Source organism: Cupressus sempervirens, chromosome 11 (assembly GCF_028749045.1).
Source record: "Cupressus sempervirens isolate cs-2001-9-10 chromosome 11, ASM2874904v1, whole genome shotgun sequence".
NCBI lineage: Eukaryota > Viridiplantae > Streptophyta > Pinopsida > Cupressales > Cupressaceae > Cupressus > Cupressus sempervirens.
In genome coordinates, this window is record NC_143128.1 from 785,641,737 (window position 1) to 785,664,560 (window position 22,824).

The 22,824-nt window shown below is 37.6% G+C and overlaps 1 protein-coding gene across 2 annotated transcripts in view; it reads right to left on the reverse strand.

Annotated features, from left to right (window-relative positions):
- Nucleotides 1–22,824, reverse strand: part of CPFTSY (signal recognition particle receptor protein, chloroplast (FTSY)) — a 104,140-nt gene that overhangs the window by 13,623 nt on the left and 67,693 nt on the right. For both annotated transcript variants that reach the window (XM_089808729.1, XM_089808730.1), the window contains exon 10: nt 6,490–6,552. In XM_089808729.1, the coding sequence (XP_089664855.1) occupies nt 6,490–6,552 (63 nt within the window). The remainder of the gene's footprint in view (nt 1–6,489; nt 6,553–22,824) is intronic.

Here is a 22,824-nt window from a genome sequence, read left to right on the forward strand (position 1 = left end):
GATCCGTGCACAAGTACATTGGACGATTCAACTTCCGATGTTTTCCACATGACTATTTGAGCCGATATTAAGAGCTATGATTGATACATACAACAGACATGGTAGAACAAGTACATTTGCATACAAGAAGCATCATCTCACGGTCTCGTTCAAAGCCCACGACTTCACTAAGGTTCTTGGCATTCCTGGCCAAGGAGGCCACAAAGTGGTAATTGCGAACCACAAACTTCCGCAAGATTGAAAGGAGTACTGGGTGAAGTTGGTGGGACGTCACCTCATACTAGAGGAATTTGAGTCCGTCATAAAGGGTACTAAGAGTCGAGGATTGCGGTAGGATTTCATTCAAGAAGGCCATTGGCGGTGTATCATGGACATGATAAAGAGCAAGTTAACTGGGGCAAGTAGGGCTTCGAATATCGCGCTAGCACAAATTACCTTTATGAATGACATTATGAACGGTATGGTATATGATTGGGCAACCATCCTCGTTGATAGAATGAAGGAATTCATGACACTACAACATCCCACATTCTATATGTCGCACCATGCTATCGGGTTGTTTCGAAGCAACACTCCAACTTCCAACAGATGAGTTTGAAGTCCCGTCGAGAGGAAGATTGGCAGTAGGAGAACCCCCTGTATTCTACTTGAGGCATTTGGGCATGGGTGGCACGATGGCTGGCTAGAAGAGGGTAATGTAGGGCTTAGATGCCTACGGTGACATTGAGAGCTAATGAGAGGATACCACAGAGAATGGTGGGACTGATTCAGAGGGAGATAGTACTTCGGCAGAGGTTGGGAATGATGAGGCAGATGCAAGGTCCCCACCTAAGACACTTTTTACTCCTCAGTTGCCGACTTCCATGCACTTGATAGCCACCACCCCCATACCGCTTATTCCTCCATTCGGCCAAAGGCATGTGGCCGTTGTTATGACTCCACCCACGACCATGGCAGAGAGCATAGATGTATTGGCTCAAATGGAGGTTGTCAAGGAGCCATCCCTGCTAGCCACCCCTGAGGGAACTCTAGTCGTGGACGTCCCAATGGATTTAGTTGCCCTAGATCTAGTAGTCGTAGTTCCAACAGCAGGGCTTGGATAGATTTACTAGGCATCAAAGCCCGAGCCTCAAGTTCAACTAGACGTGATTGACATAGAGGTTGTTGTCACTATAGCTCCATCCCTGTTGGCCGAACCTGTAAGTGTGGCCCAGCCAGCACAACCAGAGGTCAAGAGTGTTGGTATGGCCCAACCAACACAACCAGAGAACAAGGGTATTGAAATGATAGACCGAGCTAGTGCCTTCTTAAGACATCAGTTCCGACTCACCCCTCCATCCAATCCTCGAGGCGAGGAGAGGTATTGATAGGAGTATCTGCCATTCTAGAGCCACAGGAGTCGAGAGTACCACAGTTCGAGGATGCACCAAGAGATGAGGGGGTTGTACTAGAGGTGGACGTGGCTGTCACAGAAGGGGCAAAGAGGGGGACAAAGATGGATATGGAGCAGGATGCTAATACTGAGGACAGGCTGAATTATGGGTCAAATGAGGAGAGATCCATGGCATACATTAGGGCCATGGAGGATGTGCTAGAGAGAGGTCGAATTATTGGACAACATGCTTTGACTCGTAGAAGGGAGTTGCAGTTGATCCGAGCCTATATCCAGAGGGGCTGTCTGGAGCATTTCTACTCTTGCTTTGAGCCCAGAGGATGGCCAACCATGGAAATGTTAGAGATGCTGGCTGATTGGACTACAGAACCAGAGTTGGGACCATGCAACACTACCATGGAGAAGCTTTCACATGAGATAGTAGCAGCGTATAAAGACACCTATTATGCTCACTGATGTGTAAAGGCAGATAGAGAGGTCGATAGAGTTGCATGTAGTGCATAATAAAGCATTTATGTAATTAAAGATAGTAACTGGGTTGGGTTACTTAGGAAGCGAGGGGTGTGTCCATTGGTCTCCCTAACCAACCGGGCACTATTTAAGAACATTGGAACATGAATGATGTACTGTTGGTTCTTGGCAATAAATAAAGAATACTATTTCCCTCATGAATATTAGGTACGGTTGCCATTCATAATAATTGCTTAGATTGGTATTGGTAATATCCAATTCATGTTTGAGCTATCCTGTATTGTAACCATTCTACATTTTGGTGTCGTTGCCTAAGTTCAAACCTCGAGATCCTACTATAGATAGAGGGAATAATTGGCAAGCTATTACTATCACAAGTACAGGTCGTAAACAACCACGGGGAAGGAAAAGACGAACTAGCTGACAAGGGTTGGTGGAAACAAGGGAAGTCTCAGTTGCCAGTAAGTGCAAGAGGAAGCTAGCAGGGAGCGGTTCCTCAAAACACGATACAGAATGAGCTTTCGAGTACCTCTGACCTCATATGATTGTGTGGAAAAACAACTCAGAGGCTGGAGTCTTGGACACTTGGTGTGCAAGACATATCACATGTCCTGTATGAGAAATCAATCTTGTACAAGAATCTATCCTGTACGAGAAAATCAATCTTGTACGAGAATCTGTGTTGAATGAGAAATCAATTCCGTAAGAGAATTTGTCCCATATGAGAATCCCAATGTACAAGAATTTTGTCGTATGAGAATTCCGACGTATGAGAATTCCTTCGTACAAGAACCCTGTTGTATGAGAATTCTGTCGTACAAGAATTCTAACGTACGAGAATCTTGTCATACGGGAAATCTGAAGTACAAGTACGCTAGCACACTAGGAGGCATTTAATGAACGCTAGTAATCCAGAAGACAAATAGTAGAAGAGATAGAATGGCTACAAGAAAGCAAAAACTATCAAAATTTACGAGGAAAGGAATCGAGGATCCAACACGACATTGTAAAATTTGTGTTACTATGTGGCAGGCGAATGGGGAGAATGACACCAATAAATAGTTCAAGGCATTTCCTGCCACCCTAAGGGGTATGGCTATTGATTGGTACGTAGACTTGGAGGCCAAGAAGAAGGCCACATGGAAGTATCTCCGCACAACCTTCAAGGAAGAATTCAAACTCCTAAGGGATGATGATGAGATCGTAACAAAGATATACAACACGAGACAAGGGAAAAATGAATCGGTGAGAGCTTATAGCAAGAGGGTAAAGGAGTTGGTAGGGAAACTAGATTACAGACTTGCACATGAGCTAAAGAAAAGGTGGTTTATTGAAGGGCTAACTCCCTCTCTAAGGAGGAAAACAAAAATTGTTCCACCCTTATAGTTGTTTGCTGAATGAAATGAAGAATGTTTTCGAATTTTGTGTTTTTGTTTTTTATTTATGACTTTTCTCAGGGTATGTGCTTTTGAATTTTTTGAACATAGATTAAAACACAGAAAGGAAAATGTAAATCACGGCATATTTAATTATGGATTTTCAATTTGTTGCATCCATCCAATTACAAAGTAATTCTGAAATGATTAAAGAATATACTAGGAACCTGATTTGGGAACGCTCTCCAATCTGGAATGCTTCGATCTGTCCTCTAATTGGCAGAATTCTGTCCTAGGAAGATATATACATTTCACCCTTGTCTTCATGTGTTTGCTGAGGGCATCACGTTTTTCCAAATGAGACAGAATGCTATCCACCTTAGGCAATTCAATGAAGAATGGAGGACGTCTGGTGTGGCAAAATTACACCTGCTGTAATTAATGTGAGTCCCTCTCAATGCAGCCGCAGGTCATAACAGTGTAATCACAGGTCAAAGATGAAGGTGTCGGCCTGCCCAGACTTAGCCCTAATCTCCCAGCTCCTGCATGATTTCTCTAATGGTTGTTTGCAGGTTTGAAGGCTGCTTGCCACCCAGTCTAAGGATCAGAATTTCAGCCCCAAAGATTATCAGATACAAGCCAATCCAGAAACGCAGCCTCAATTATAAATCCACCTCCAATTTTGATTCCGTCCCACTCACATTTGATCCAATAGGAAGAAATTGATATCATTTTCCAAATGTCTTCCTTCCACCAATCTGCTAATAACGATCAATTCAAACCTCCTAGACATAGTAAGAGACAGTAGGAGAAATTGTACATCTGCTATACCTCAACAACAAATTACAATACTTCTCAGAACAATTCTCAGAAAAAACCAATAAGAAATATAATTTTCAAGATTATTCTCCTTAGCTACAGCAAATACAGTAGGAGATGTTGGTCAATTGTATACTACAGCACAATTGCCTAGAACTTCTCAGACTCGACCCTTATACTTCAGCAAGGGCAAACAACTCGGGACACAAAAAAGCCACAAAGGCAACAAAAGCAATATATATTCAAGTGTGCTTTTCCCAATGAAATGAGCTCTCATTTATAATCTTTCGTTGGCCAAAGTTTCCTAAAAAACTCCATTCAGAAATTGTGGAAGTTTTCCAAAAGAACTCAACACTTGAAACTTCCGCACATATTTTTTAGAAATATCCCTTAATGTCATTATTATAATAATATAAATATCATTAAAATAATGCAAGTTGATAATTATTGAATAAATAAGAGCTCATGCAATTATTAACCTTATTTACTGCAGGTGACGACCAACTGCCAAAGCCACCCACTACACTACCAGAAATAGACTTACTAAAAATAGTAAGTCCACAATTGGAACCCCCAAAACACCTTGTCAGCTCATGAGGGTTGCTATGATGAGCTAACTCCATCAACTGCATAGACTTGCCATAAACAGGGACATTACATTGCACCAGTAATTAAGTTTGGAATGAGAAATAAAGCATTATTGTAGCTCTCACTAATCATTGGAACACTTACCTAGAATAATATATGTATATGTAATATCCAAATAGTGGTGCTGCTGGTTGCTTCTGTGCATACTTTTCACGTATTGGAATATTAAATGGTTTACTGCGAATACATGCAGCATTTAATAATTGGACAAGCCTAGCATTATTGACCATTTTGGGTTAAATTTAAAGCTTGACTCCTGCCAGTAACTTGCATGTTCATTCAATTTATCATGCACTCCACTAAATAACCATAGAAGTGGCCAATGTAGTTGTTTAGTGCATGCTTGCATTGCACATTACACATTACGATGAATAATTGTGGTATGCAGTCATCGTGGATGCCTAGTGTGTATGTACTCATTTGCATGGCATTCATTATAATAGCAGAATGAGAAGAAATGCAATACTAAGAATCCTACACTCGCCTTGCCCATCTTGGAATCTGGGCAATCGAAGGTGTATCAAAGACTGTTGCTTTGTTTTCAAATAGGGATTATTTGGAACAATAGGGTTGGTCATTACAAATCTCTAGCTACCTTCCAACATGATATTGGGTAACAAGGTCATTTATAATACTATTTACCTACAGTTATAAATTAAGACAGCATATTTTCTTGCAAATATGACTGTAACAAAAAAATAAAAAATAAAACATGCCTCTTTGTTGACACTGGAATTCAAGAAAATCCCTTGGACAATAACCTACAAATCTGACAAACAATCCCATGCCTTAGCAACAAAAATATACTCAAATATTGACAGTCAAAAAAGATGGTTCAGACTCTACTCTTGCTGTGACTATCGGAGAAAAAATGATTAGTTTCAACATTAATGTCATGTGCCCTAGCCAGAACAACCTATACACTCCATGGCCTTGCAAAAAAGGGATTCTGGTCCATGACTTTCTAGAGAAAAACTCAGTATTTGTCATCACCAGAACAAATCACAATTTATCAGAAAACTTTAGAAACTGCAAAAAAAAAAAAGCCCTTTTTTACAATAAAGAATCTGCACCTTTGTCCGAAAAAGTTCATGCCCTTTTCTTAAAATAAAAATATGCAATTTTCAAAAGATAAAAAAGATACTTAGAGTTTTCACCAAAAAATGTTGCAATTTTATGCAATTTTGGATTGGGCGACCTCAAAACTTTTCCATGTGATTTTCTATGAATTATGAGATTTTCAGCAAAAAAATGACACAATCTTCCTAACCTCGATACTATATAAATTTGTCATATGAACCTTTCGGCTTTTTACTGCACTATACAGGTGAATCCTTGATCTATATATGCCAATGACAATCCCTATGTCGTCTTGCTCTCACACTTTGTGGCTGTAGTTGAGCTTTGATACCATTTTGTGGAAATCAAGCACATAAATATTACCAAGATATTCATCAATTACAGTGCAGGACAAAAAGCCATATTATCAATGTGGGATAGGTAAAACGAACATACTCAAAAGAAATAAAACATGAAGTATATCCTAAAGTCAAAAAGACTTTATTGAAGCCTACAACTAATAACTATTTGACCATATACAATAATTACTTTGACTGTCAGCAATTGTCATTCAATAGTTATCTAAAACTATGCGATTTCCATCATTTTTGAAGAAAAAACAGTTTAAACCCAGACAAAGAAGACCAAAATTGGCTTGAAGTAGATGATATATGAGCCAAATTTTTTTTCAAGCTACTTATGAAATGCTAGAAAAACACATACCACACACCCGCCTCGAGCACTACCATCAAGCTTGGTCAAGATGAAGCCAGTAACACCTATAACCTGACAATAATATAACAAGTTACAACAACATCATTCCTATGTATGACAAGTCAATCTAAAAGGACATGGCTGAATGTTAACAGTATCTTTATCTATAGTATAGAATATTTTATGCTAGTAAAGAGTAATTATGCATAAATACCATCTAGCAAAGAAAATAATGTGTTGATTACCTTTTCTGATTAATTTTAGCACCAATTCAATTCATTTCACATTTTTACAAAATAAACATGACATTTTTTAAGTAATACTATCCACAATCACATGGATAAACGTATATCAGTCTTGAACCAAGAGTTGTTCACATTTGAAAATAAGTTACTTTTTAAACTATGTTACGGATCCTGGGTCTTATACAGGTTCAGGAATGCAGATTTGCAAAAATAAAATGTTTGCTTGGGTTGTGCTTCTGCATGTACGTATGTGTGTATATATTGTAGACACCTAAAACTGTCCTCATAAAATCAAAAAAAAATCATCTATTCATTAAATAAGCATTTATGTTTATTTGATTAATTCATTAGCTTCTTCACATATTATTTAAAAACATTATCCCTATTTATTTTAATAATTCACTGGGCTTTTCTATCCAAATAATTAAATAGGTTCCTATTTATTAACTACTGATTTTCCATCTTTCTTTTCACCTATTTATGGGATAAGCATCCATTTATTTTATAAAATTCCTAAATCCCTTCCTTTTCATTTCCACCAATCACATGGATCAACTCCCAAGTTCTGAGCTTGCGCCACTTGTCATGTCTCTTCATTTTACTCTTATTTCTAAAGTCAATACTCTCCTACCTACCACTCAATCCTCCACTCATTCTTATTTCCCCTCCATCTCCTTCACTGTCATCCCTACCTACTCTTCAATCCTATTCACCCTCCTAGCACCTCTTAATCCTACCCCTTCATTTTCATGAGATTGCTATAAAAGATCTTTTCTCCTCCACATTTGACCTCCTAACGCAGTTGTGATCTTGAGCCCTTGGAGAACTTGCATACTTGTGCCCTTGCATACTAAAATCTTTGAGAGTTCACAACTATCCTATCACCATCATATTGTCATATCCATACTACATCCGTTATCATTTTCCTTGATGAATCAATTATCTCCATTCTTCCATAGCTTCTTGTGCTTTGTACAACAAAATTGAGAGCACCCACATTCCATTCACACAAGATTTTGGAAGATGCAAGGACAATGGATTCAAGCATTTCATGAAGGCATTTCTTATCTAACTTTGTGCTTTTGTGAAAGAATGTTCCATTGATATGATGATAGGGAGCATTGTGGATTTCTTGTTCATGGTTGGGCTAGAATAGGGTTCACAATATTTTGCATGTTCATTTCGATCGTCAGCACACACACAGAATATTTACAAGACTCAGACTCAATAGGTTGGTTTCAACCTCGGACTCAGACTCAACAAATTGGAAAACCCAAGAAATTCAAAGATTCACTCTATGGGACAGGCAGTGTTGTCAATTTCTGTTTTATGCTTTTACTGTTCAAACAGATGTCTGAGCTACCTTACTTGGTAATTGTTCACTATTGAATAAAAAAGGGAAGAATTATTAAAAATACTTGATTTAAAAAATGTTAGATGTATGTATAGCTTTGATATCTAAAATGTATAGTTTTTATATCTAAAATATTAGTGTTTTAAAAGTAAGTTTTTCCTGAAGCAAAATATTGTTTGGTCCATATTTATTCTTGATAATGTTGCATCATTTTCACGCAATAATTGAGATATGTAGAAGCTACTTTGCACACATACATGAGCTCACATTGATCACATAAATATAAATGCAAATTTCTGCAGGAAATAAGTTAAACTAAAATTATATAGAAGGTATAGGTTATTTATTATCATCATGTTGAGTATTTTGTTCATGTTGAAGACTATTGGTAGTATCTCCCTTGTAGTGGACTGCAAGGTTAATCCCCCGAAGTGGTATATTATTATCAAGTGTTTACAACATATTTCATATTATTTTCTTCTACCATGCAAGTTATTTCATAACAGCTTTCCTTAAACTTTTTGTCCTTCGTAGATTAGAAAGACCATTATGAATTTTTGGAATGATATCATGAATTGCTCATATGTCATCATCTTTTAACTTTGCCAAAAGATTAGTTTAACATACATTTTTTTCAATCTTTCACAAACCTTTAAACTATTCTTTTATTGTTCTAGAGATGTCTAAATGTTTAAAAGGAAAGCATTTTATTTATTGCAATGCTTTGTTGTTTTAAATTTTTTATTTGGTTCCAGGACATTGTGATTACAATTTCCATATGACATTACTTTTTGGCAAAATCTGTAGTGAAATCTTATATGTAATCTACTTTATAGAAAAACTGTTATGTTCTATACCTACTGTACTGTGTAAAATGGGATACACCACAATGTAATGGAATACACCCCACACACAAACACAAGTATAGGAGGAATACCAAGATTCCTTCACAAGGGAAATCAGATTAATACAAAGGGAAGTACCAATGTGTGATCTTCTCAATGTGGAAATTTCTTGGGTTTTATTCCTTGTTTCCCTAAGAAAAGGATCGTAATGTAATGAAAGTAGATTGACCAATTGAAATGCAAGCAATGTGAGAGCACATATGATAGCTATGTAAATGGAAGGAATAGATCTGATACACCAAAGTAAGTAACAAATGAGGAATCAAACTCACCTTGAGGGCCAATATGAGGGGTCAATTCAAATATTGAAAACCAGTTGTCAAACTGTGTCAGAAACTAGAATAGAGTTGGATATGAGACCTTAAAACTGAGATTCGTTGATCTTGGAAATCTGGCAGCAAGGATGACCTGGAGGGTCAAGGTCAACTTGGGGTTAAGCACGACCAGGGTAGAGGTCAAGGTTGACGTCAACCTACTCTACACAAAAATCTGAAATCTGAAAAGTCTGATAGAAACCTGAAACCCTAGCTATAAAAGTTGAATTGCCGGCTATGAAAACCTATAGATCTACTCCTACAAACATAAAAATGGCTTTTGTTGTGGGGGAGGGGTTTGCCTTGGCCAAGCCCCTATTTAGGGATTAATCTTGAAATGAGAAAGCATGTAAAAGCAAGACAAAAGTAAAATCTCTATGGATGGATCCAGATTGGCTATCCACAAAGATGTATGAATGCTTGTATGTAAGATGTAGAATGATAAGGTAGGATGTCTCCACAAAGGCAATAGATCTGCAAGTACCAAATCATAGATACATGGACGTAAATATGCTCTTGAATGCTTGAAGGGTGAATGCTTAAAGAACGAATGTTTGTGCAAATTCAATGAATGTAGATATCCTTCCTTGATGGCTAACTCTACTATATTAGCCATCCATTTACAATTCATATATCATCATAATGATTAACCACAATTCCAATTTCCCATGTTATCATAACGAATAACCAACACTTCATTTTCACATGAAACCATAATGAATAAAGAATTTAACCAATCACTCAACTTTGCATGAAGCCTCAACGGCTATAAAGGAGCATTTAAAATTGAGCCACAAATTGGGATGTTATCCATGAAGAAATTCTAAATGTCAAGAGGTTATAAGCAATAGGAAATTTTGAAATCTTTCATGTAGAATCTGAAATTGTTCGTCCTAAGATCTTGAAGATACAATCATATAAGCAATCAATGATCATTTATAGCAAAATTACTGTGAAGGATTTCATTTCTTAGGATTAGAGCTTGCAACATTAAAAGGAAATATGAAATTCTCTTTATGACAAGTGGTATTGCCTTGTACGGTAAGGATGAAATGGATAAAGCAGCAACATCACACCTTCAAGATTCCAAGCAAGGTGGAAGCAAAAGAAGAGCCGGAATTGCAAAGTCCGAGTTACAACCATAAAGGAGATCTAATATCAACATGAAGTTGGACACTTGAAGAGCATGGGTGATGTTCAAGGGCAAGTACTTCATGGTTACCCCATCAAGGTTAACATTTGATCATGAACAAGGTGCATTCAAGTCATTCATCAAGCTAGAGAGAAGGTTAGAGGTTGGAAATTAAAATGAAAAGGGAAGTGCAAGTGTAATGGCAGAGTCAGCAATCCTAAGGCTTGAAGGAGAGATCATGACAATGTCAAGCAACATGAAGTAAAAGACATCAAAATGATCAATGTTGTATATCCAAATTTGTTGGAAACCTCAACCAAGGTGAAGAGCACTTGATTATACTGAGAGGGGAGGTGAATCAGTATAATAATGATTTTTCCAATTTAAAACTTTTATACAAATAATAAGTTCATATGTTGGAATCAAGAATTATGGACATAACACAATAACACAAGATTTACGTAGAAACCCAATGCAGGAGAAAACCATGAAAATAAATGCTTTTATATAAAAAAAAATCTTTTACGATGTATTGTAGGCTTTGACCTACTAGAGGCTACGACCTCTATGTTTATGAGCACCGACTCTACTGGAAGCTCCAACTCCCACACTTCGCAGGCTCCAACCTACTAGAAGCACCAACTCCCACACTTCGCAGGCTCCAACCTACTAGAAGCACCAACTCCCCACTGCTATCTTCGTGAGCACCAACCCACTGAAAATAAACTTCTTTTCCGCCTTGAAAAACTTGCTTACTCAACTGATGATGGACATTATCTTTCCACAAATTTTTGTTCTTCAATCTACTGTTTATTTCTGCATAAATCCTTCTTTATATTTGCATATATTTTTCTTCAGTTCTCTTCTGATCTTTATTTTGATCAATAGCACTTTGTACATATAGCTTTCAACTATTTAATATCTCTCTTATACTATTCTGACATGTTTATATCATATCAGATTTAATAAATCTGAACATATGCATCTCTATGCTACACTACACTAATTATTTTTCTTTCTCAAACTGCTCACTCTTCTTTTATCTGTGGCATACTCTTTTCTCTCTCTCTCTCATTTGTTCGTTTTTTCCTTCATTATACACTTCTCTGAATTCTTCTTCTCCCCCGCACACTTTACTTCTTCACATCTCACATACTCACTTTACACACAAGCTTCCAATGTATTTATATACTTTATAAACGATGATGCCTTTTGACAAAAAGACATGTCCATGTATAAGTTCACACCTTACCGATGATTCCAGTTATGGCTTTTATTAGGTTGACATGGCAAGTAAGGTTGAACCGGTTTTTCTAATTTGTCAGTGTATTATCAATTTAACAAGTCTCTTTAATTAAATCGATTTTTCTGATTCATTATAATAGTTCTCCATACCGATGAATTTATCCTCTTCTTTAATAATAAAACTCTTTAGTTTGCACTGATTAATTCTTTAATCGCTACTTGACCATGATACTTGTATGCCCACTACTTATCGCTATTTATATGTTGTTTTGACTTCTGAATTATCCACCATTCTATTCATTGTGCTGGCATTGAACCATTTGTATATCCAAACAAATATTGCTGCATTCAATTCAATAATCTTCGTACTTCATGCATGACGGGATACTGGGAATTCTGAATGTTGCTAGATTGCTATACCCAATGGTTTTATGATTTTACTAAAAATACTTGTATATCGCTGAAGAAGTGTATTGTTGGTTCTTGTTGACTGAAGCTTTCCAAAACGATAATCTCATACTGAGTGACATCTGAAGAACAATATCCATATTGAAAGTTAAATGCAGATGATGATTTGTTGGTTTGCAGTATAGGATACGATTTCACCTCCTCTGATTAATTGTTATTGAATATAGACACCATTTAAAACTATATACATCTTCCTTTGATCCTCACAGGCACATGTTAACATATGCTTCGATAATCTATTAAATCAACTTTCATCGGTTCTCCACTTCAGACTTCCCATGATGGCAATAATTTTGTTTTATAAATACTGCTTCTAATGACTACACCTCTGTGTAGCTTACAGCTCTGAATTTAATATCAAACCCCTCTATTCAGATTGGTTTGTTGCTATGCTCAATGTCGTGTCTTACTGTTGGTCTTTTTATGTGCACAGTATCATCTAATTTTCTTTTCACAAATCCTATTTGTTGTCAACAAATAGAGGATAAGCTCTCTTTACTAATTGCTTTATACTCCAGATTATTGCCGCTGCTGTATCCCATCCTGACTCATTACTGACCGGGTAGTATATATGTGTTATTGTAGATCATTTGACTGCTTCTGTAGCTTTCCAACGCTGACGTCAATATACATATATATGTTCTTGCCGTCCCATTCTCTGCCAATCTGAAAGACGCTGTCAGGATATTGTGGCAGTTCACATATTCAGATTTCTGACTGTTGTATATGTTTCCATCATGTTACTCACTCCTTGTCAAATATACTAACATTTCCTTGCTTTAATATTATTGCAGACTATACATACTTGCCAGGAATTGCACTTTGTAATCACATTCTTTATAGTCACCATCTATTTCTGTGGGTATGCTATATTCATTTCGGTGTTGTTTTCTTAATTTTAATGCAGTTGTTTAACATGTATGTTTACACTAGCCTTCTTAGCCCACAATAAATAAGCCTGATACTGATAGTAACTTGCTGGTGTGCATGATTATCAAACATCATTTGCTACACTGTTTCCATACCATTGAAGATTATCAATGACCGCTTATCAGATTTGTATCAATGAGCTTTCCTTACTACTCTTGATAGGACCAACATTTATATTTCCATCACTGAATGTTATCTCTCTATTAGGAATGTCGTTCTTTTCCTTTATATGCCAATATCGCTGCTATACACATACACTGATTTATTCTTGTCTTTGTTCATCATATGAAAGCTATATGGAGATGCTATTGTTTGCAATATATTATCTTTTATTATGTCCTTATTCTTGTCAGCAACTAGACCATGTGCTTCAAGGTATGCTTTCTATCATTATTGTTGTGTGATGACTCGATGAGAGGCTCTGCTTCATTCATTACTGCAATAGCATTCACCACTTGCTCTTCTATATCAATTCTTCCTTATTACACTCAATATATTGTCACATAGTCACTTTCCATGATTTTCCTTGCATGATATATTCATTTAAGGTCATAGAGATTCATCTTCAAATATATACTTTTATCTCTTTCACCTCTTTCATATTTCTGCACTTGTAGTTTCCTTCATGCTCATAAAGTCTTTTGGCATCAATGACAATATTCCATCAAAAGGGTGATGGTCGAATTGGCAATATATGCATCTCATGGAATGAGGAAATCAAAATGCAAACCCAATTCAAGTTCAAAGTCACAAAGAAAAACCAAGGCCAAGACATCAAGATAAAAACCATGTCAAGTACAAGCAATTTCAGGAGCATGTCAATGAGAAGAGTTCCAAAACAAGGAGGATGAGGCATTGGAATCAAAATTACAATAGTATTTACATATTTATTCTATTAATGGTCATTATTGCATTAGTAAGTCTAGTTAGATAGTTTCTAGATCAGTCCCTTGATATCAATTATTTCTTTAGGAAACATTGTTATTGTAATTGCCTGTAAAATGTACATATCATTCTTTAAATAATATCGAGCAATTACCACTGTAACATGGCATCAAAGCAAGATAAGATAAAATAATACTATTAATGTCCAACAAAAGACCACAAAAGGTCTATGGGATTGAGAGTTTACAACAGGACAAGCAGCAACAGCAGGAGCACCAAAAGGGTGTCTGAGAATAACAAACAACAAGAACAAGAAGAGGATTAAAGAAGAGAAGTGCTTAAAAATGCCAAGGCAAAGATTAGGAGTCCTTCGTTGTTGAAAAGAAATCAGTCATAGAAGGATAAGAGTATGGGAGGACATGAGCCCTGATCTGTCTCTATGAGCTCCTGGAGTGTCGTTGACAGAAGAAATGTTGCGAGGTTTGACAGATCTGGAATGACCGGTAGAACTGACAGAACTGGACAGCCTTTTCACACTCTGTATTGGGAATAAGGGTGAGAAAAAGGCAGTAATAAGTTGATCAGAGGAATGTCAAGAAGGAAGAAGTGACTGTACAGTACTATCGCGAATCAGGGTGGCCTCCTCAAGATAAAGCACGAGACACCGCTGATCAATGTAACTGAAGAAAGCTAAAAGAGAAAAACAGTCCCAGAACAGACAATGAAATCTACCTCTAATCTTTTAAAGTGAGTCTTTATCTCAATCTCCACTAAAGTACACAACTGATAGATCCGTTCACCGTTGTCAATATGATGGTCGGTCTGAGCCCGAAGGCGGTGAGAACCAACTTTGAAGGATCCTAGAGAGATATGTAGAGCATGACACCAACGTCGAGATAGGTAACTAGGATGAACAATAACCCCATCACAGATCACCAGAAAGTGCTGAACATAGAAGGCCATCCTCGGACGCAATCCATCAGAAGGGTTAGTCCACGTGGTGATAATGTACTATTTGTAGATATCCAGTCTAACATGTTCGTTTAACTCCTAAGGAGAGGGGAGGACATGAGCAAGGGCATCCAACGAGAACTGGTATGGAGGGAGGCGGTTGATATCAATCCCGATTGAGCTCACTAGGGAGGATGCCTGCGCATACCAACAACCAGCACGAGAGCTAGTATCAGACCTCGTAGGCACAGCAGAGGAGCAATATGCCATGCATGAGTATCTATCCTATTCTCCAGCCAAATCCGCAAAACCACGAAGGCGGTGAAGGAACCAAATCAGGTCAAATATGGCTGTAAGTCTGAAGGGATGAGCACCGAACTCAACAAGAATGATACTATGTGAAGTGAACCTGTGACATCTAATGATACGCCATAGAAGCAATGTTTGCACCTGTTTGATTGAGGCCCAGTCAAAGGCAAGGAGAGAAGGCCCCCAAACCACAGAGCCATAAAGAAGAGTCGGTCGAACAAGAGAGTCCAAGAGAGATAACTTGCACGAGGTATCCTAAAAATGGTGTCTAAAGCACTGTTTCTCAAGCATAGCAAGAAATCCCATACCCTTACTAACTCTGGACTGAATCATCAGTCTCAAACTGAAGCAGGGTCCAGAAAACTTCACTCCCAAATACATATAAGAAGAAGTAATCTCAATCTCCTGCCCCTGAAAGAAGAAATGAAGATGAGAGGTCATTAAGCAATTAAAGACCATAACCTGAGTCTTACCCAAGTTAACCACAAGCTGCTACTGGTCACAAAAGGAAGCCAAGCCATCAAGAAGCCTCTGTAAACTCTCAATGGAAGAAGCAAGAAGAACCACATCATCCGCAAAAAGAAGGGAGGTCAAGACCTAATGTAAGTAGCATCCATCACCTCGGAGTGAGGACTTCAAATGAAGTCCTCAAGCTCGTCAATATACAAACTGAACAAAGTGGGGGAGAGAGGGCAGCCTTCTTTAACCCCAATGGTGCTATGGATCGGAACTGAGAAACCCTCAAGAGTCTTGAATCTACCCACCACAGTTTCATATAATCTCATGATCGCAATTAGTAGCATCTCTCGAATGCCAATCATACGAAGCCTCTGAAATAGAGCCATCCTAGGAATAGAATCAAAAGCCTTGTGAAAATCAACAAAGCAGTAGTATACTTTCGTTGATCTGTGTCTAGGCTCCTCAATAATAGCCCATAAAGTGAAAATGGATCGATGATTTGGTAGTCACCCCAGAAACCAACCCGTCCTCTAGCTCTACAACCTCTCCTATCAAGCTCTCTGCATAACATAGCATTCAAGGTTGTAGCATAAAGTTTGGAAAATGTGTGTCCAATCCTAATGGTCTAGTAGTTACTAGGGTCAGAAACAGGTCTTGTCTTGTGAATTGGATAAATTAGATGTTTGAACCAAGAAACTAGAAAACTAGTACGAACCACTCTATTAAAGAGTATAGAGAGATAGGAGCCAAGAACTAAAGCACCAAACTTGAATCTCATCAATGTTAGAAGGGGCGAACAAGTGACAGTAAGGAGGCAGAATGGGGTGGATAGAAGGCTGTCCAAAAATGTCATAAAGAGTTGTGGTGTGAGAGGTTAGGGAGCGAAAGTCAAAGATGGAGGGTGAAGGGGAAAAATAGGGGAAAAAGTTGCGCCAGAAAAGATGGGGGTTGCAGATAAGTGTGGAGCATAGGGGTTTACACTGAGACGCAATAAAGGATTCTTTCTTACAATGAAGAAAATAGAGGTAAGAAGAACAAAGGTGAGCAAAAGCAGGGGAATGAGCCTCAAAAGCGGAATGTATTGAGTGATGGAAGACTTTGCAGTCAACATTGAACCACTGGTTCATGGGACATGTATTACAGCGTTTGCTTTTGAGGGAGAGTGAAGAGCGGTGAGGGATGGAAAGGATGGCAGACTTCCAAATGGTCGCAGCAAGCAAATCAAACATGGAGGAGGCCTCGCAAAAATCACTAAAACAAGCAGGATTAAGGAGCCTCACAAGATGAGAGGAAAAGAGCTCACTATCACCGTTGAAGAAGCAAAAACAAGTCAGGGGTAGGAAGCGGGGGGCAAGAGGTGAGGAGGCTAGAGAGGAGACGAAAAGTGAGGATAAATACGAATGCTGAGGAGAGCACGGTCCGCAAAAGGAAGGCATAAGATGTTGAAGCTGTGAATGATGGGAATGAAGGAAAGAGGGGTGAGGGACTAATCAACAACACTAGCACCCCAACAATGAGGCCAATAGGTAAAGTGCTCAGAACCCGGAAAGCATGAGAAGCCGTGCAAAGAAGAGGAAGCTAGAATCACGAGGGTAAAGGTGGTTGTGGGAGACGGAAGGGGAAATGGGGAGGGTCATCGTGGAAGAACACAAGTCCAATGTGCATGAAAAGAATAAAATAATGCAAGTAGTGTAAAGAATAAGATTGTTTTAAAGAATTTTGTAATGCTAAAAATTTCTCAACAAAATTTTTAAGTATATTTTTCAAAGATCTTTGGTTTCTGGCATTGAATGTTAAACTCGGGAGTATCCATCTACAACTCAAAATATATAAAGCTCGTGTTTTCATTTTTGTTTCTGTCATTTGGAGCTCGAGATTCTATTTGAAAGATGTTTGCAGATTGAAATTGAGAGTTTCTTCATATTTTTAGAAAAAGATTGTGTGCTTGTTTGTCTAGAAAGGCATGTGTCTGTGTGTGTTTGTGCAGATTGAATCCATTTGCACTTGTTTTTTCCAAAACTTTGAATTGGTTTCTGATGTGCGAGACCATTGTTTTTTATATCTATCCCACATGTCCTTGATCTTTGGGCGTTCCTTCTATGTTTTCCTACCAAGCTGGGGTCCTTTTTTTAATCTATTTTGCAACTCAGTTTCTATCTTCTAAAATAATTGGCAATTTCGACCTAGTTATTTTTTCTAACAGGGTTTTGTTTGCTATTTCTCTGAACCTACAATCTTTACAAATGCAGCTTTATAAAAATCGCATTTTCTGGTCTTCTACTGACACAATTTTTGCTTTGAAGCAAATCATCTAGGCACAACTAGGTGAAATATCCCATGGATATTTGCTCCAGATTTTACCAAATGTTCCACAAAAATTTGAACAAAATATTTGCATGAAAATTATTAATGTTGTAGCTCCAGTCAGATAGAATTGATAATCATTCTATGGTTATTGATTAATCATCAATTAGACAAACTCTAATATATCTACTTATATATACTATACATGCATACATACATATATATAGATATGTTTAAATTTCATATAATTGTTATTATTATCTAATTGGTTATTAACTTGCAATTACCTTAGAGACATCCCTCTTCATGAGAAATGTCTCCTCTACTCAAACCTGAACTTGGAACACAGAAAAAATGGAAAGTGTTATTACATTTGCAACGATCCTTTCCCTGAACATGGTATCAGCTCAAGGCTGTATATGTAATGAAAGCATGGTTAATAGAACAAAGAAAAATACAAACTCAAACCAGATTTGTAAACAGTCTCACTTCAGCTCTGGATATTACTATAAAATGTTGCAAACAAGATGACAAATCCAGTTGCTCAAGATTATATCCTATCCTGCTTTGATGTTTTTTTTTGCTCAAATTTTAAAAATGAAATTTCCAAGATCTGCCTCAGAATATCAATGGCAAATATAAGAGAATATGTGAATTTGAAATAAAACATATGGGGAATGATAGGACATATAATATATGTAACCGGACATATAACATATGCAACCAGAAAGGGTAATCAATCTTAATCATTCTTTATATTCAAAGATATAACGACATAGATCCTACGTGGCATCAAACTGGAACAAATGACACTTCCATAGGAATTTCCAAATACAGCCAACATTAAAAATTCCCGCTAGTGTCACGCATGGAAGTCAATACAAAATTTTAAAAATTTTAAAAAGGAGATAGAAGGTGGTGTCCAATATCATTCCGTAGGTAGCAATGAAGTGCATCAATGAGAATAAAAGCTCATCAATAAAGAAAACTCAGGAACCATTTATAGTACTGCAGAATGGTTTCAAGTCTTCCGGCATATAAAACAAACTCCAATTAATTGTAGAGAAATCTCAATGGCAGTGACAGGAAAAATATAAGGAGAACGTCCATAGGAAAATGACTGGCAACTGGGAGGAAGAAGTCCTACTCCGCAGAACGAATGCAGATTCAGAGATCAATAACCAAGTCACCAAAATGACCCAAAGGCGTCAATAAATAGACACAAGGATTGACAACATTGACTTATTCAAGCTAATCACCAAAGGTGGATATAACAATCAACAAACACTAGAAAGGAAAAATTACAACTTGGAGCTGATACTTGAAATATTACTTAGTGAAAATGTTCACACTTGCATATAACCTGAAAGTGCTATATAATAAGGTGTTGCATATATCTTCATCCCGACACCTATTTGATGTTTTAATAAAATGAACCTTATCAAAATTGACGAAACTTTGATTATCTGCAGAAGTTCATCTTTAAATGTTGACTTACACTTTGAGTGAAAGTTTGATTAAAAGTTGAGTGACTATATTTGTTAAATACTTAATCGCAAAGTGAATGGAAGTGCAGAAGACTCATTCTGAAACAGAGGGAAGATAAATAAATACGACATCTTTTTTGAAATTAAACAGTAGAATATTGCAGCTATCAGTGAAAATCCAAAATTTTAATATATGTTATGAGTAATATATTTAGATATATTCAAATGACAAATGTTTAATAAATATTATCGCACAATATCGCCGAACATTATTAGAGTTATCACACAATATTGTCAGCAATAATATTTAATTGCAGTTTTATATTTTATAAATTCTTAAACTTTGCTATTCACTCATTGTGAATATCTTTATTTGGTGAGAAAGTGAAGACTTAGGTTGAAATATTTTATCTGCCTATATCTCTGCTATAGCTGAAATGTCGTGAATAAACACAATGGCGTGAGAAAATTTAGGAATTGTGTATTATGATACCGATTGAGATGGCCTGCAAAATGCGGTCTACCATGAGCATTGACTAAGTATAGTTGTGAACGAATGAATTAGAAAATCAACATGGTAGAGGCTGCGATTGGTTCTTCTCTCACCAAGTGTTTATACCCAATGACTACTACACCAATATTTGAAGACAAAGGAGGATTGTGCAAATCAATTGAGCTCAATGCAATCATTGATTGTTGACTATGGATTGCGACGGTAAGTGAGATACATAGATGCCACAATAATCATCATTGTGAAGCTTATTTTTAGAGTCACATTGATTAACAGATTGATGCTATATGAATATAATGGAGGACGTAAATTAACAAGTATGATAAAACTATGGAGGGAGTAACATTAGCGGCACTCCCTGGTATAATCATATAACTCAAAATAATTAAAAGTTATTATTTGTAAAACCTATAGTGGGAGAAATGAAAGATTTGGATATTAACCTATAGTTTCCTCAAAGTCTTTGCGAATTGGGATATTTTGATTCTGTTCCTAGGTTGGCTTTATTTCAGCGGCTTCAGGAGATTGAGATTTCAGATATGTTACAGACTACTATTTTGAGACTTTATGAGAAGGTTACTGGTAGGCTCAAGACTCCGGAGGGCTTTTCTGATCCGATTCAAAGCACCATTGGCGTGAAGCAAGGTTGTCCTCTTTCTCCTACACTGTTTGGCTTGTATATTGATGAGTTGGAGGATTTCCTTATGAAATCCTCTCAACCGATAGATGGGTGTTATTTACATCAGGTTTTGATCTCTATTCTCCTCTTTGCTGATGATGTGGTTCTCTTGGCCTCTTCTCCTGATAGCTTGCAGAGACTCCTTGATGGTCTTGCTTCTTTCTGTACTCAACGACAGCTTGTGGTCAATTTGTCTAAGACACGGGTTATGGTCTTTAACTGTTTTAAGACCTCTCATCTTCATTTCTTCTTCCTAGGGAAGGAGGTTGAGATTACTCCCTCTTACATGTATCTTGGTGTGAAGTTCTCAGGACCACTTTTCAATTTGAGACCTGCCATTCAGTCCAGAGTCAGTAAGGGTATGGGCTCCTTGGCTTTGCTGGAGAGACAATGCTTCAAGCATCATTTTTAGGATATTTCGCTCAAGTTGTCCCTTTTTGACTCCTTGGTTCGTCCGACAGTTCTCTATGGTTTTGTGGTTTGGGGACCTTCTCTTATTGCTTCTGATTGGGCTTCTATTGAGCGGGTTCAGATGCTATTGTTGCGTCGTATCATTAGGTGTCACAGATTCACCCCTCACAACATTGTTTTAGCAGAGTTTGGTGCTCATCCTCTCAAACTTGCCATCATTTTTGACTTGATTCGATTTCTTCATCGGCTTCGTGGTTTTATGGAGACATGTGCTGACCGGCATAGATACCCTTATCTGGCATATTGTTCTTCAGTGGAGATAATGAGATCTAACACTTCTGCTAGATCTAGATGCTGGTACGCTCAGGCCACCTCTTTGTTGGGTTCGATCGATATTGAGATTGATCGTCTTCCTCCCTATCAGTTTTCGCTAGATGGCCCGGCTCATCTTCTTCCCTCTCGTCAGGAGTTGAATGAGCATGTCAGACAGGATATCTATAGGCAGTACATTAACACTACTTGGTGTCATCCCTCGAGTGGTTTGCGACCTAAGATGGCCTTTTATGCTAAGCATTTTCTTGTTATTGAGGATGGTATTGTTGTTCGCCCGGCCTATCTTTACCGGCGTTGGAATCATGAATTACGGTTTTATTTGGGCTCTGTTAGGGTTGGTTCTCATCGTCTCAGGGCTCGGACTAAGCACCATATGGATCAAGTTGATCGATTATGCCAATTATGTACTCTGATAGAGGTTGAGACCGAGATTCACTTCATATTTCGTTGTCCTCTTTACTATGAGATCAGAGGGCGATTTTATTGCCTTTTCAGAGACTGTTCTTCTCTCTCCATGTTCTTCAGTTATATTGATCAGCAATGTTTAGCACTTTATCTTCAAGAGGCCACCCATCTTCAAGAGAATACCTTGCAGTCCTTTCATCAGAGACGGACTTCTGATCAGCTCATTACCACCTTTTTCTCTCCCTTGTCTCCTCCGCGGGGTTTGAAAAGGCCTTCCACTACTTCACATTCCAAATCAGTCAGACATTGTACCAGTCTCTACAGGCAGAAACAGTCCTATAGGGGTTCTTCACGGCATCCGAAGACTATGGATTGTCCACGGATGTACCTCTCTATTACGGATTTCTTTGTGACAATGAAGGACCCTTAGTCCTTACCTTGTCTTTCTTTCTTCTTGTTGCTTTGTTCCTTTTCAGTCACCGTTTGGTGCCTTTGCTTGGCAGGCTCTTCTGTTTGTATGCTCAGTCCCATAAACCGTTTTGGTTTTTCGTGGGCATTAATAATTTTATCTTATCTTATCTTATCTTATTAGCGAATGTTGCTAAAATAAAATAAAAGATAAAAGGGACCATGAGCAGAATTCACAATTGCCTAATTTGATGGTTGATCCAGAGTTTGTCAGAGAGATGATTGACAGGTAGACAACCCGGAGGAGAATGGCATGCATGACTTAGAGTAACCAAGTTTCGGAGTTTCCCTATATCATGGAGAGCGATTACATTACTATCTATTTTTTGAGGCACTTAAGCATCTATGTTTAAAAGGATCTGTATAGACTTGAAGCATTTTACAGAATGGTGGCAAGATTGAAGATAGTTGTGACCTCCATGATTGTGAAGTTCAAAGAGATTCGATCAATCTACTGGCATAATGAATCTTATTGGAAATTTTTAGTTATGTTTGAACTCCATCCATTGTTAGAATAAGATGGCATGATATATTTCATATGCTTGAGAG